At 27.7% G+C, this 15,313-nt stretch overlaps 1 protein-coding gene across 8 annotated transcripts in view; it reads right to left on the bottom strand.

Moving 5' to 3' along the window:
• LOC145835042 (uncharacterized) overlaps window positions 1-11,437 on the bottom strand; it is a 103,563-nt gene extending 92,126 nt beyond the window's left edge. For 7 of the 8 annotated variants that reach the window (XM_082942572.1, XM_082942576.1, XM_082942580.1 and 4 more), the window contains exons 1-28: window positions 11,011-11,437; window positions 10,450-10,539; window positions 10,069-10,167; window positions 9,664-9,780; window positions 9,381-9,521; window positions 9,047-9,118; window positions 8,677-8,796; window positions 8,212-8,316; window positions 7,971-8,075; window positions 7,536-7,695; window positions 7,043-7,206; window positions 6,712-6,816; window positions 6,355-6,474; window positions 6,025-6,132; window positions 5,680-5,787; window positions 5,282-5,441; window positions 4,895-5,058; window positions 3,801-3,905; window positions 3,459-3,575; window positions 3,073-3,174; window positions 2,729-2,836; window positions 2,487-2,646; window positions 2,123-2,286; window positions 1,817-1,921; window positions 1,314-1,430; window positions 1,060-1,161; window positions 497-604; window positions 51-210 (exon numbers count right to left, since the gene is read on the bottom strand). In XM_082942572.1, coding sequence (XP_082798698.1) covers window positions 51-210; window positions 497-604; window positions 1,060-1,161; window positions 1,314-1,430; window positions 1,817-1,921; window positions 2,123-2,286; window positions 2,487-2,646; window positions 2,729-2,836; window positions 3,073-3,174; window positions 3,459-3,575; window positions 3,801-3,905; window positions 4,895-5,058; window positions 5,282-5,441; window positions 5,680-5,787; window positions 6,025-6,132; window positions 6,355-6,474; window positions 6,712-6,816; window positions 7,043-7,206; window positions 7,536-7,695; window positions 7,971-8,075; window positions 8,212-8,316; window positions 8,677-8,796; window positions 9,047-9,118; window positions 9,381-9,521; window positions 9,664-9,780; window positions 10,069-10,167; window positions 10,450-10,539; window positions 11,011-11,307 — 3,583 coding nt within the window. In that variant the 5' untranslated portion in view covers window positions 11,308-11,437. The remainder of the gene's footprint in view (window positions 1-50; window positions 211-496; window positions 605-1,059; window positions 1,162-1,313; window positions 1,431-1,816; window positions 1,922-2,122; window positions 2,287-2,486; window positions 2,647-2,728; window positions 2,837-3,072; window positions 3,175-3,458; window positions 3,576-3,800; window positions 3,906-4,894; window positions 5,059-5,281; window positions 5,442-5,679; window positions 5,788-6,024; window positions 6,133-6,354; window positions 6,475-6,711; window positions 6,817-7,042; window positions 7,207-7,535; window positions 7,696-7,970; window positions 8,076-8,211; window positions 8,317-8,676; window positions 8,797-9,046; window positions 9,119-9,380; window positions 9,522-9,663; window positions 9,781-10,068; window positions 10,168-10,449; window positions 10,540-11,010) is intronic. The other variant, XM_082942574.1, reaches the window with a different exon arrangement.
• Between the last annotated feature and the right edge of the window lie 3,876 nt (window positions 11,438-15,313).

The following is a 15,313-nucleotide window of genomic DNA, read 5'->3' as shown; positions in this document are numbered from 1 at the left end:
AAAGGTATTAAAACTCTTCTATTGACAAATATTTTATTTTTTATACATACCTGGACCAACATGAGTCTTTACAAGATCTTTCTTTGCTTTCTCCTGATATTTCTGTTTACTTCTGATTGGTTCCATTTCATGAGCTCTTGCCATTTCAGGAGTCACATCTGTTCCTAACATCTTACCTTTGTTGTTATCAAACTCTTTTTTGTAGTTGAGCTGTATATTTTACAATTTACAACATGGAATTTTAAAACATGTAAAACAATCTATAATCTAAAATATGATTCATTTTATTTTATTTCTATTTATTTTTACTAACATAAATTATAACATTTTAATTTAAGCAGTTTAAACCTTTTTCATATTCAACAACTAGAGTATTATAAGCGATTGTTTTCAAACGTTCAGTTGTTTAGTATTTCAGACTTTGTATAATCATACATTGAAAAAAAATAAAAAAAATTTATTAGTTACTTTGTGTAAAATTGCATAAATTTCTTACCTCTCCAGTTGCTTTTTCCACGCTTTTTTGATGTTCATACACAGGAGTTGAAGTGACATCAAAACGATTTTTGTCTTTCGTCTCTTCATGATCTTGAACGTACTTTGCCTGTTTTAGTTTATGTTAACTAATTTTTTAAGTAAAATAGTTCTAAAAGCTTTTTTTAACTTAATCTGTAGTTCCTGGATATAATTGTAAAAAATGTTGAATAAATAATATAATTTCATATTATTTTCATTTAATATATGCAATAATACAATATGTCATTTGAAAACATGTTAATTTTTTTATTAGAAAAAGCTAAAAATAAACCTTTAGTATAGTATTTTAAATCATGATAAAGCATAATCGAGCTGGTTAAAATAAAAGTTTTATTTATCTTGTTAAATTTATGAGTAAAAAACTAAAATCATACATTGTTATTTAAAAACAAAACTAGAGATCAATATTTTTTTTGTAGATAAAAGGAACCGAATAAATTTATTTTAAATTTAATATTTTAACGTGTAAGCAATTGCATAGAGTAGTTTATACTATAAAATAATTCAAAACGTCAGAATTACATTGTGAGCTGTTGCTTTAGCTTTGGTTTCATATTCGGGTGTAATTGTGTATGGAAAAACAACATAAGCTTTATCTTGTTCGTAATCTTCTTTGTATTTGATCTGCAAAATAAAAATATAGTAATTAATTACTTCACTATTAGTAATTTTATTTAAAGTTACACAGCATACTAATCAATAATTTTGATAACTACTAAAAATCTTTTCTTAAGCTTTGTATAATTAATTTACATAGATAAAAGTTAAAAACTAACATCACTCATTCCTTTAGCCTTTTCAGCTTTTTTAACATCAGGATGCTCTTTAGCTTCCATTGTTTGATAACCGCGATTTTGTTTAACAACTTCTGCTTTTTGCTTGTTGTATACGTTCTGTAGTTAAAACAATTTTGTTTCATTTTCTTGTAGACACTAATAAACTGTTTATTATCTCACAAAGCATTACATTTAAAAATTTTGTTTATAACTAAGTTTAGGGTTTTTTTTTTGAGATTATTGCAATTTTTTTGTTCTATTTGCAATAGTTGTTTACTACAACAATTTTGTTTGTTTTTTTTTTTTTTAACTTTACACTTAATTAATTTTGATGTGTGTAATTATAATTGTTTAGGTGTAAAATATTCATTGGTATCATACACTTTTTTAAATTCTTTCTTTTATTTACTTATTGCTTGTTTTTTTGGCCTACTACATTATGAAGCCTTTATGAGTTTTTTGACAATAAACACAAAATCTAAATGAACAAAAGTCAAACTGACATCACTGGCGTTCTTAGCAACTTGTTTCAATCTTATGAATTCCGGAGCATCAGCTGACAGCAAGTTCTTATGAAGATCTTGTTTTGCTTCTTTCTCGTAGTTTGGCTAAAATTTTATTTCAAGGTCAATTTTCTTATAACTATTGACATTTTAAACTTTTAGCAATAATTTTTTGAACTGATTTGTTACGTTAATAATTTCCATTTAAGTGTTATTTCTCTTGAAAGCCTGATTAGCATGATTAATTGGCAAAACTTGGTTTTAAAAATTTTTGGATTTTTTAAATACTTTTTTTTAAGCAATTACCTTGCTGGTTTTGTCGTGAATCTTTTTCAAACGGTCGTTTTCAGGGAAAGCAATTGCTGGATTAGCTGGACCTTGTCCTAACACATTTTTGTTGTAATCATCTTTATAAACAAGCGGGCTCGTTTTGTGGCTAATGACCACTGCATGAGCTATTTCTTGTCCGTCTAAAAATTTAAAAATTTAGAAAGATATCCTTATGTGCAAGCATGTATGTTTTATTAACTATCTACCAAAATATTCTTTTGGTTCTCTACAAATATTTTTAGACACATTTTAATAAAATCATAAATATTACAATTCTATGTACAAGTTTTTAATAATTATTTAATTAGTAATTATTTTAACTATTGTTTAAAACTTTCACCTGCTCCAACGTGTGTCTTTACAAGGTCTTTCTTGGCTTCTTGGGCGTAGATCTGTTTACTTGTGATCGGTTTCATTTCCTTGGATCTGATCATTTCAGGAGTCACATCTGTACCTAACATCTTTCCTTTGCTCTTTTCAAAATCTTGTTTGTAACTAATCTGAAAATTAAATCAAAAATGTTGTGAAACATTTAACATTATGTAGTTAGTATTAAAACATGTAACTACAAAAACGTCTCACATCTCCAGTAGCTTTTTCGACATTTTTTTGATGTTCATACACAGGAGTTGAAGTGACATCAAAACGATTTTTGTCTTTCGTCTCTTCATGATCTTTCTTGTAATCTCCCTGCAATAATAAGTTCTATGTTAGTTTTTTTAAGTAAGCATTTTATAAGCACCTAAATTAAAGTCTAAAAACACTCTATTCGTTATAATCAGATAAGTGTTAACAGATAATAAGATAAAAAAGTTTTTTAAGCTATACAACAGTACAAGAACACCAATTGCCAATCTTAGCTGAAACTAAATATCACAACAAGTTATAAAACAGCTTGTCCACAGACGAATGAATAATAAACTAACCTGAACTTTTTGAACAGCTGATTTAGTTTCATACTCGGGTGTTATTGTGTACGGAAACACGACGTAGCTCTTATCTTGTTCGTAATCCTCTGTGTACTTTATCTAAACGATAAGTAAGATATTGCTACAAACTTAGTTTAACTTGATGGCTACCTTTTAGTTAATCAAAAAACCGTTATACGTTTTTCAAGAAAAAAATAGTTTTCTAAACTTTATAGTTTTTAAAGAGATAGCTCAAGTATTTCCGACACTAGTGTATTATCAAGTCATAAAAAGTTTACAAATTAAGGATCGTTTGTGATTTTTTAATTAATTTTAAAGATGCTCATATAATAGCTAGTTTTGTTAATCTTTAACTAAAACGAAAAAGTGTTGTAAAATCATACATCGCTCATTCCTTTAGCCTTTTCAGCTTTTTTAACATCAGGATGTTCCTTAGCTTCCATTGTTTGATAACCTCGGAATTTAGACGAAATGTCTTTGTCTTGAGCTTTGTACTCAATCTAGAAATAAAAGGAAAATTATTCAATAATCTTGAAAACTTTTTTTAAAAGCTTTAATCGATTTGTGTAAAGTTATACTAAACATGCCTTTAAATCTGTAATGTAAAACAAAGCAAAGGAAGTTTTTAATGTAGCAATTTTAGTAGATTGACTATATTTTAAAAATCAACTTAATAGTAAGTTTCACAGAACGTAAAAAAGTTTAGTTGTGAATATTGCACTAACGTCGCTGGCCTTTATTCCAGCCTGTTTAGCGTGTACAATAGACTGGGCATCTCCTGGTATCTGAACTGATTGCAAAAACTGCTTGGCTTCTTTCATGTATTCCGGCTGTTCAGATAGAATATATAAGCGTAAAATAAGCTATAATTATATTATTTAGTTTTTATTAAATAATAAATATATATTTTATGTTTTAAGTACAAAGTTACTTTGAATTAAAGAGACTGTCAAGGAATTTTTATGTTGTATTTTTTTTCCTGTAATAACTACTCTAACACAGCGTTTGACATTACGTAGAAATCAAAGTAAAGCTACGTTGAAAACTTGAAATGAAATTTTATAACAAAAGGACAATACAGTAACCTCTCGCTTATTTACGCACATTATGTCCACAGAAAAAATGCGTTAAGACATGAGAGATCGTAAAGATACGAGAGGTACAAAAAAACCTACTATAATGGCTGTTTTTTGATATTGCATCTAGTTAAATGTAGACTTATTTATCTACTATTAAAAAAAAATTAATCTATTTAAAATGTTAATACTCGAAACTTTTTAAATATTTTTAATTATAAGTAGATTCTATCTTTATCTTTATTTAAATTTGACTTATTCGATACAAAACATAAATATTCTATTTTTATTAACGAATTCAATATATAATTAAGCATTTTTTACAGTTAAGAAATGGGGTGGTGTCTATATTAAAATTTGTGTTACTTTATTCATATATAGAGCAAGAGTGCTGTATTATTTTTTTCGTTTTAAACTTTTTTTATTTAAGGCAGTCATATTTCTTTCAAAATTTTAATTTAATCTCTTATTGTTAACATAATTTTTAATATAGTGAGGTATAACTAAATAATTAGCAATTATTTAAGGAACATAAGTCTACAAAGTCTAAAGATATAAAGAGGTAATTAGCATTTAAAAACATATTTTAAATTAAAAATTTACAGTATACCTATTTTATGCAATATTAAAAAACTGTAATTTTTACTTTTTGAATTTTTTAGAGTTCTAAAATGCGTAACTAAACGAGAGTGCGTAACGTCATGAGTGCGTAAAGATGTGATAGGTTACTGTAATCAAGTTACTTTGCTGGCGAGAATGGACAGCATCTTGTGCATGTCGTGCTCGGGATACGAAATCTCAACGTTCTCAGGGGCTCTTCCCATCACTTCGTTCATGTATTCCTGCTTGTAGACGTTCGGTGACGCGAGCTTCTGCTTAACCATGGCGTGAGATATCTCTTGGCCGTCTAGCGGATAAAAAAAATTGATGAGGTATGAGATAGTCAATTTTGTTTGCGTTTTACGTTTTATTAAATTTAAATACTGCTGAATGTAATTATTAAAAAACAAATACTTCTTTAACTAGTAGTACTTCCTTTATTTTATATTACATTTAAACTACTGTATACAACTACTATTTACTTTTAGTAAAGTTTTACTGAAAAATAACGTGCATAATTTAAGTTTTACCTGCTGCAACGTTGATTTTAAACTGGTCGGCTTTCGCTTTCTCCTTGTAAGACTTGACGCTGATCACGGGAGCTATGTCCTTGGAAAGAGCCATTTCGGGAGTGACGTCGGTACCCAGGAGTTTGCCTTTCGACTTGTTAAACTCGTCTTTGTACTTTACCTGCACAATGTTACAGGTTTAAAAAAAGTAGTTTGTACGAATAGTCTCAATTAAACTTTCACTGTTTGTGCTTTATGTGTAGTTATATAACTGGTTTATGCATGTATGTTAGTGGAAATGAATTAAATTAGTTTTTACAAAAGATTTAAACTCTTTTTAGTACTTTGCCTGCAGGGAAAGTAAATTTAGCATTGTAGATTACACTATATATAGCTTGAGTAGTTTTATTTTAACTCACCTCTGACGTAACGTTTCCGATTTTCTTCTGATCGCTGTATTGTGACGTTGCAGTTACGTCATAACTGTTCTTGTCCTTGGTCGCTTCAAAGTCCTTCTTGTACTCACTCTGTATGTTTTTTTATAAAAATAATATTTTTAAGTAAAACCACATTTTATTAAAAAAAGTAACTTTGTTGACTCTGTTATTGATTAATGACAAAAACTTTGATATGTAAGTTTGAAAACTCGAGTTTTGATCAAACTAATATCAGCTTACTGTTTATGTTTTGATCAGGTGAAAACTATTTTTATCAAAACATTACAGTTCACATAAATAAAAAACAACCATTGAAATCAAACTAACATCAGCTTGGACCTGTTTGATTTTAGCAGATGCTTCGTAATTAGGAGTAAGATGAGCAGGGTAATAAATCATTTGTTTGTCCTGTTCCCATTCATCTTTGTATGCTTTCTGTTTTTATTTTATTGTTTTGTAAATACAATGTTATTTTTCATACTGTTTTGTAAGTAAACTACAATCTATCGACATGTGCCATTTCGCAACAAGCTCATAAACAATTTTAATATTTTTTTAACCAAAGCTATTACCAATAAGCTTTCATACATCTAACGGTTTAATTATTTTCTGCATAATTGTATAAAGTAACTTTATTACATATGTTTAACATCAAACCTCGTCTTTCAACTCGCTTGCTTTAGCCGCTTGTTTAACAACGGGATGATCCCTTGAATCCATCGTCTGAAATCCCCTAAACTGATCTATCATTTCCTTCTTCCCTTTTGTGTACTCGATCTTTAAATGCGAAATTTAGTTTACTTTATCAATTGAGTTTTTTTATGCTTAACATTCATATAATTTGAGATTGAATAGTAATTTTTTTTAATCTTGCTTCAAATAACTTTGTTCATATTTATTTTTTGAACTGTTAAAATTTAATATCTACAGTCTCATATTTTAGATTTTTAATGATAGATATAGAAAACTGATTTTTTTTTTATCAAATTCTTTAACTTTGAAGTTTAAACTCACATCTGAAGCTTGCAGAGCAGTTTGTTTTGCAAGTTTTATCTGGGGAGTATCAACTGGTAGTGTTACTTGTTGCATCATCTGTTTCGCGTCCTTGGTGTACTTTTCCTGTGAAAACATACGTGTAAATTACTAGAAAAATATTAAATATATTACAGTTAAAAAGTTTTGATTGAATACTGTTTTACTTTTTTAATTCTTTTTATAATTTTATATATGCCAACTCTACAAGTTTTTTCTTAATTTATTTTTTACCTATTTAAAGCTGTTTCTTAGTTTTAATTTTTTAAATATCTTTATTTTTATTCTAAATTTGCTTTATTTATTTTCTCACCTGACTAGCTTGTTCCGACATCTTTTTAGCGAGTTGAGTTTCCGGGTACGCAATGGTGACGTCATCGGGGGCTTTCCCCTTGACTTCCGCGTTGAACTGACCCTTGTACTGGTTTTGGGAGGCGAGCCGTTGCTTGGTAACCGCGTGACTTATTTCCTGACCGTCTGAAGTATTGATTCAAAAAAATTAAGTTGTAAAACTTATCAGTAAATTTTAATAAGTACATGTTCTAAAACTTGTGTAGAAAGTTCGATGAAAGTATTAAAAAAACTTAAAAACTTAATTCTTTTACATTTGTTTTCGAACGAGCATTCAAATGTTTATCGAAAACAAGTTAACAATTATATTTTTTGCAATTTAAACAATTCTAAAATATGTCTTACCCTAGCTCTTCTTCTTTTACATTTTTTTAACGAACTTGTCTCAACAGATTAAAAAATTTTGTTTATAACCAACTTAAAACAAATAAAACTTTCAAGCTTCTTTTACTTACCCACGTTGAGGTGTATCTTGGCCTGGTCCTGTTTCGATTTTTCCGCGTAACCTTTCTTACTGACCACATTTTTCAGATCTTTGGACAGGGCCATCTCTGGAGTGACTGGGGTTCCCAACATATGACCTTTTGCACGAACGTGAGCCTCTTTGTACTTGATCTGTAATTTTTTGGTTTATAATGTGCTGTTTTTGATTAATATTAAATGAACATACATAACTTTTGTTTGTTTGCTTTCTAAGTTTATAAAATAGATCCATGAGATGTTTAAACAACAAGGTTGTAAAGTTTTTAAACCGAGCTTTTTATTAAAATGGGTATTTTTAGTTACTTTAAAATTAAAATTGAAATAAGCTACGTATGTATTCGGGTAATCAACCAATCGAGTATCATACTTTTGTTTTATTTTATTTTCTTTACAAGTTACAAACTAACTTCAGACAAAGCTTCGTTTTTCTTCATGTCCTCGTACCTTGATGTTTGCGTCAAATCGAATTTGTTTTGATCTTTTGTTGCGTCATAGTCCTTGTGGTATTCCGACTAAACAAAAAAAATAGTTTTAAGTTTAAAAATAAGAACAATTTACGCTGAATGTGTAGCTTACTAAAGTAGTACACTTTTGACAATTAACTTGTATAATGAAATAATTCTTAATCAAAAACAAACAAAAACGTACATCTAAAACTTGTTTAGCATTATTAGCAGTTTCGTAATTAGGAGTAAGATGAGCTGGGTAATAAATCATTTGTTTGTCTTGTTCCCATTCATCTTTGTACGCTTTCTGTTTATAAAATATTAAGCTTTAAGAAACTTTTAGTTTAACTTTTATAAAAATCAAGTAAATGTTTCCATTTATCTTTATATACTATCTGTTTGTTTTAAAAATAATTTAAGATAATCTACATTTCATTAATTATTTACTACCAAAACTTTCTGACTTTTAATTTTAACTAAGCTTGGTAGTATTTTTTAATAGAGCAGTTAAACTAAATTTGTACTTTTTTCAAAACTACAAACACTAATATCTAAGTGTGAAAAACTATAGAACTTACAGACTCATAAAAACTTGGATCATCACCACTATTTATCATAATAACTCACAACGGATTGACAACTTTTTAAATGTACTAGCAAGACTCACAGCCGATTGAAGTTCCGAAGCTTTCTTATGCTGTTGAACTACAGGGTGCTGAGTTCCATCTAAACTTTGGAATCCTCGATGTTGTTCAATCGCTTCAGATTTCTGTTTCTGGTATCCGAGCTGTGGACATTTATATTATATATTTTTTTGTTTCTAACGTTTAAGCAAACCTTAATTAAAAAATAACTATATTGTTTAAAGTGAAAATGCTATTTCTCATTCTAAATGCAAAAAGTGTTATTTTTTATTCTAATTTAAAGCATGTAAAAATTAGTTTTTATATTTTCTTATTCCTCGTGCTTATGAATAGTTTTATTTCTCGTTTCAATTAGTATTTTTTTTGTTGTGTTTAATATTAATAGTTTCTCACGTTGCTTTGGAGTTTGGTGTTTTCCAACGCTTTCTCAAGCTGAGGCGTCATGAATTTGTCAGTATCAATTTCCTGTTAAAAAAATATTCAAATCGAGTTAGCTTTTACTTCTTTTTTTTTTACAAAGCTCTTTTTTCTAGTATTTTTTGTAACTTATAGTTATAGCTTTATTGATCTTACTTATTATGAATATATAAAGACGGTACACTGTATGTTCTACTATACTTAATAATAACGTACTTTTAATATAGATTAATCATCAAAGCTTTTAAAGCAGCCAAGTTTAAAAATACTTTATTAACACAAAATAGTGACATTAAAAGTGCAAAGTTACCTGTGCCAATGACATTTGTTGCTGAAGGGACTTCTGTTTTTCAATAGACTGCTGCTTTATTTTCGCTTTAGAAAACTGTGAGCTAACAACAGAAGTCGATGTTGCAGACTTTGTACTCGCTTCAATTTCAACTGACTTCTCCTGAAAGTAAAATTTTAAATTTTTTCCATATTATTTTTGCAGTAATATTATCTGAAGTTTTCTCAAACTTCTGCTTTAACAAACCTTCATGCAACCTTAACGCTAAATACTTTATATAAACAACAAAACAAAGCAAACATACCTCCGACTTCGATTCACTAATTCCTACTGAAAGACTTTGTGCACTAGAGGCAGTATTTCCGGATCCTGAAATTTTTATTTGTTTCACCGATTCAACTGAGTCATCGCTTGAGGATTCCTGTAAAATGTACAATAGTTTTGCTTGTTTTATCATGTATAAATCGTAATTTTTGTTTAATTAAAATGTTTTAAATTTATACTTTAAGCTTATAAAAAGCTTTAGTTGCCATGTTTTTTTAAGATTTACTTTTTTTTTTTTAAATCTTAATAAAACCTCAAAAATTTATTTTATAAGTAATTTCTTAAAACCATGTTTTTACTTATAATTAAATTGCAACTAAGTTTGTTTTTTTTATAAATTTTTAGTTCTACACTTGTATAAGGTTGAAGTGCAACCGATGTTTACCTCTTCAGATGTTTCTTGATATGCAGTCCTTCTTGCACCGTAAGATCTTCTTCCCTGATAAGTTTCTTCTTCACTACTTGACTCTTCTGATGATGACGTCTAAATAAAAATTATATATTTTAATTTTTTTAGTTAATTTTAATTTTATTAGTAATGTTTTAATTTTTTTTTTGCTTTTAAAACAAAAGTTTATGAAGTATTATTTCAATAATTGTATTATTGTTGTGGGTCCAAAGTTTTTGATTAAGTAATAAAAGCATCTTTAGACGTTATTTAAGAAAAAAATAAACCGTACGTTTATACTATAGACAAATAAAAAACCAAAAAAGTTTAGGTAAATACTTTTTTAAAGTTTTTTATTTATTTATAGTATAAACAAACAGTTCCGTATTCGATTGTTCTTCTTGAATTTCTTCTTTGTATGGTAATGCGACCCTGTGATGATGATGTTCTTGAAGTTCTTCTGGATTCCTTGAAATAAAAACAGTAAAAAGTAAAAAAAGTACTTTGTTATCTTTTTGCTCTTATTGCTATGAAGCTCTCTACAGACAAAGCTAACTCCATCAATTTTTTCCTTAAAATAAGCAAAATAACTTAGTAAAATTTTGTTGTTTTAATTATTACCAGTATAACTTTTTTAAGCAGTTTAAGTTTTGCAAAAATTGCTTTGTGAACTAACAAGTATTTTTGAGTGTAAAGACGTTTTTTATTAAACATTTTTGGGATTAAAAATAAGGACACATTTGACTTATTACATTAAATTACTTTACAATATAAACAATATAAACATTATTAAATTATTAATTTACAGAAAATATAAATCTGTTTACTGAAATCAAACAAAAATACTTCGATATCTTTGTGATTCAAAACTTTATTATCAACTAAAAAACTAAAACTCATAACTATTGATTTAATAAAAATTAATATCAAAAAACAAACTTCTTCAGAGGAGTCATCAGAATCCGTCTGCTTCCCGAACACTGCCCTCCCGATCGCTGTCGCTTTCGCTGATGCCGACGAGTTCTGGTTGGACTCGAAGTCGAACGAGGACGTTTTGGTGGTGACCGTCCTCGCGTGACTGCTCCCCACCACCCTCGTCTCCACGTTGCCAAGGGTTACCTGGGGCTCCACCTCCACCGTTTCTGTGGTCACCTTCTCGCCCTCCCACACGTACGTCACGCTCCCGTCATCGCCCACCACCTCCTTCTTGGTCCACTTAATGTTGGGGTCGCTCATGACGTCATAATCAACCTCGCCCTGCGTCTCGGTCCGCTTCACCCCGTGCTCGTCGGTGACCTCGCGCGTGAACGACACCTCCTTTCCCGCCAGGTCGCCGGAGAAGTCGGGCCGCTCCGTCGACAAGTTCGAAGTTACGGACTGACGCGAGGTGAACGAGGATGAGGTCTGACGCGAACTGCTGCTCGAAGTGAAAGCCTGGAAAAGTTGATTGTTTATTAAAGAAAGGTTTTAATTTTTTTTTACGGCTGATAAAATGTTGATGAGAATAAAAAATTTTCTAGATTCAATGTGTGATAGTAAAAAAAGTTTTTTTGATTAAAGAATATCAGTTCAGACTATAAATTTGGAACCTCAATTAAAATAAGTATGCATAGCTTAATAATATTTAGGCTTATTTTTCATAGTTCTATCATTATAAACATATCTAATTTCAAACTTTAAAGATTAAACGTTCATCGAAATTTTCCTAAATATCTTTTCTACTGAACTTTCTACAAAAAATTTATAGTACAGAGTAACAGCAAAAAAAGTTTTTTATTTGAACAATTTACCATTTTAGCACTTATAGAAACTTATAAAACTTACAACAGCCGTTTTGCTTATTAATTTTTTAAGTGGATAATCTCAAAATTTAAATTATAGTAAAAGTACTGTTATTTCAAAGCAAAATTAACTTAGTTTTAATAAGTTTATATAATTTTATAAAATGAATAACTTTCTAGGTCTTTAACTGTTGTGCATTTGTCGTTTTACCTTTTTATTTTTTATAACTTTAAAAGTTATGAAAAAAAAATTTTGTAAGAAATGTAATATTTCATAAAGTTTTATTTTGAGATATATAACGCATAAATACAATATCTTAAAACATTTTTTGTAATATTAGGCCTTAAAATTTGTAACTTACTGATTTTAAATATTATATAAAGTGAACAATAACTATACTAACATTAGAAAGCAAATCAATTATAATCAAGCTACTTAGTGCGAGTCAACTAAAAGTCAGTAAGCGAGTATTACGAGTTACTACAAATTAATTAGACGCGTTAGCATGCGACTGTTACGCCATAATATTAACTGAATCAACTAATTGTTACGTCATAATAACGACTCACTTGTCTTGCTCTGTCTCTTCTAGACGACATTTCGAATGTTTTTCTTCAAATTTAATTATTGGAATGCTTTTCGGGACCTAAAATTTGAAATTTGTAAGTTTATTTCTGAATCAAGTTATTTAGTTTAAAATTTTGTATCTGCTAACATTGTTTATCTAGAAATAAAAGCACTTTTCAACTCTTTTGTTGTCAATAAAAAGTATACTTAACAATATATTTTAAACAAGAGTTAATGAATTTGATAAATTATTAGTTGTTGAAAGTTATGTTTAAAATTGATTATAACTGATGTAAAAAAAATTATGATTAACTTCAGTATATTTATTCTTTTAATTGTAAACAAAATCCTAAATATCTAATATTACAGATATTATTTTTACAAATTGAATAAAAAACTAAACTAAATAATAAAATTACTACTTTAATTTAAAAAAGTTTCTGACACAAATTTTTTACTTAAAATTAATTTATTAAAATCTTTATTTAAATAATACTAACCGCTAATCCCGTAATGTAGCTTGAATGTATCGTTTATTTTTCTTGTTACAAAACACAAATATTAAAAAATCAATCACCTTTATTATTCGTTAGTTATCACAAGTAAACAGATCTAAAAAAACAGTTTTGTTCAAGTGGTCTGTTAAGCAGTAATAATTTTTCAAGTTTGTAATTATGGTTTTGAGACATTAATACCAATCGTAAAGCGATTCTCGCTTAAAGTTTTACTTAAAAATAAAGTAGACTTGATGAAAAACAAAATTAAAAGGTATATTTTAATCAAAAATAAATAGTTTGAATGAAAAACTACCAAAACTATAAAGAACACTATATAAAAACAAAAATTAAACATTTAACATTTAACTTCAACAGTAAAATATCTAAAATATATAAAACTTAAATAGAAATACAAAAATTAAGTTTCCGTGTTTCCAAATTATTTATAAAACGTTAAAATCATAAAAAGTAAAAAGTCACGAAAACGGTATTTTTTGAAATGGTAATATCATATATTTATTTAATTTAAATTACTTACCGTCTTAACTACTGCTTAAAAAAAAATACAAATTAAATTTAAAAAAAACGTTTTTATAAATCTCCTAAGCTAGCTTTATAACACAAAAGTCTGATCGAACTTGTACGCTAATTAAGTAACACTTTTAAGCTAATTTAAACTGCATAATAACAACTTTAGCAAATTTGTAGTTGCTTAAACATAAACAATACATAGAATGAATAACAAACATTCAACTATACTGTTCAAAATTTAAAAAAATAACCAATTGTATAGGTTACGGAATTGATGCGCAAGAACTAATTAAACTTATAAAAGACGTCTACCTGTTTCATATAAATTATGACATAAACAACAAGGAACAAATTCTCAACTGAACCTAAAAATTGTTTATTAAATAAAAAAGTTATAAAACAAAGTATACGACAAACATTGTTCTTCAAAGTCTATAAACCATGTGTACACTTCAAAAACGAAAAAATAAAAAGCCGTATCAAACTTGACACAACATTTAAAAGGTTGCGCGTACAGCTGTAAATTACAAGATTTTCATCAATTAGCGCAATTATGACAACGCCTTCTAGTGGTCAATTATTTATATCGATGACATTGAAACTAACTGTAATGTAGACAACAGCTGATGCAAACAAATTCTCACTACATCAAGTGATTTTAACAAAATATTAATTAATTTCACTCAAAAAACATTAAAAGTATATTTCTCAAGTTACAAATCAAACTAAAATAAACATAACTAAAAACAAACATGCTTTTGACGTATTTCTAAGTCTTTTCGAAGTCAAAAATCTGTCGAAATTTAAAGTTTTGGTGTTCGTCTTCTATTGCCTTTTTTCTTTTTATCGCTCACTTTCTTTTTTGTTCTAATTTTAAACTATATGTAATTCAATAACCGATTAATAAAGTTTTAATTTATTTTTTATGTGAAGTTTCCGACAAAAAATACTTATTTTGTTTTAAATTGCTTGCAAAAAAAACTACTTAGTGCTAAGTTTAGAAGGCTACATTCAAAAGGAAGTTTAACTAAAAATTTAAAGATGAATATTTTTTACAAAACTTACTTAATTATAATTCATACCCACTTTTCGAATATCAAATCGTCGACGGAATAAATCTTAAAAAATTCTTTCTTTATATTAAAAAACCATTAATTTAATCATATTAAGTGGTCCTGGGCATGAAGTTGAATTTATCCGTGGTAATTGATAACCAAAAGGTTTTTTTTCGTACAACAGGTCCTTAGACCAAATTTTTTGAGCACTTTTGTTAATCATTCAATTAATAATATATAAGGTAATACTATCATTGATTATTAAACAAAACATTTTACGTGTGTTACCATAAGTTATTTAATTTTGGTAGAATTTAATTATAAGTTTATGGAATCAAATGACATGATAAGTTTAAATTTTTACTTAGAATATATACATCTTAGAAATAATAAAACAACATTTTCTGATTTACCTGATGCGTTTAAAATTGATTTATAAAAAAAAAAATATTTATAATGCTTAACTGAAAATATGATCTTAAAAATAAAAAGTAATATATATATTTTTTTAATTTATTAATAGTAATAAATATATATAATACTACAAAGTTTTTTGGTTACAAACTGATTAAATTTATTGTTGAAAAACTGTTTTTAACTTTAACCGTAGCATTAAACCTGTATAATTAAGTATTTCCATTGAAGAAACATTAGAAACAAACACGTAAAAAATTTAAGTTTGTTATCATTTAAGTACTAACATTTCTAACAATTTATTTCTAAACAATGTGTTGCTCATGTAATATTGTACTTATATAATTTTATATACGTTCAAGTCTTAATATAAGTTATATATAGTAGTACTTATAT

The sequence above is a fragment of the Thalia democratica genome, chromosome 4 (assembly GCF_965202585.1).
Source record: "Thalia democratica chromosome 4, ktThaDemo2.hap1.1, whole genome shotgun sequence".
Lineage (NCBI taxonomy): Eukaryota > Metazoa > Chordata > Thaliacea > Salpida > Salpidae > Thalia > Thalia democratica.
This window is presented reverse-complemented; position numbering and strand designations above follow the sequence as displayed.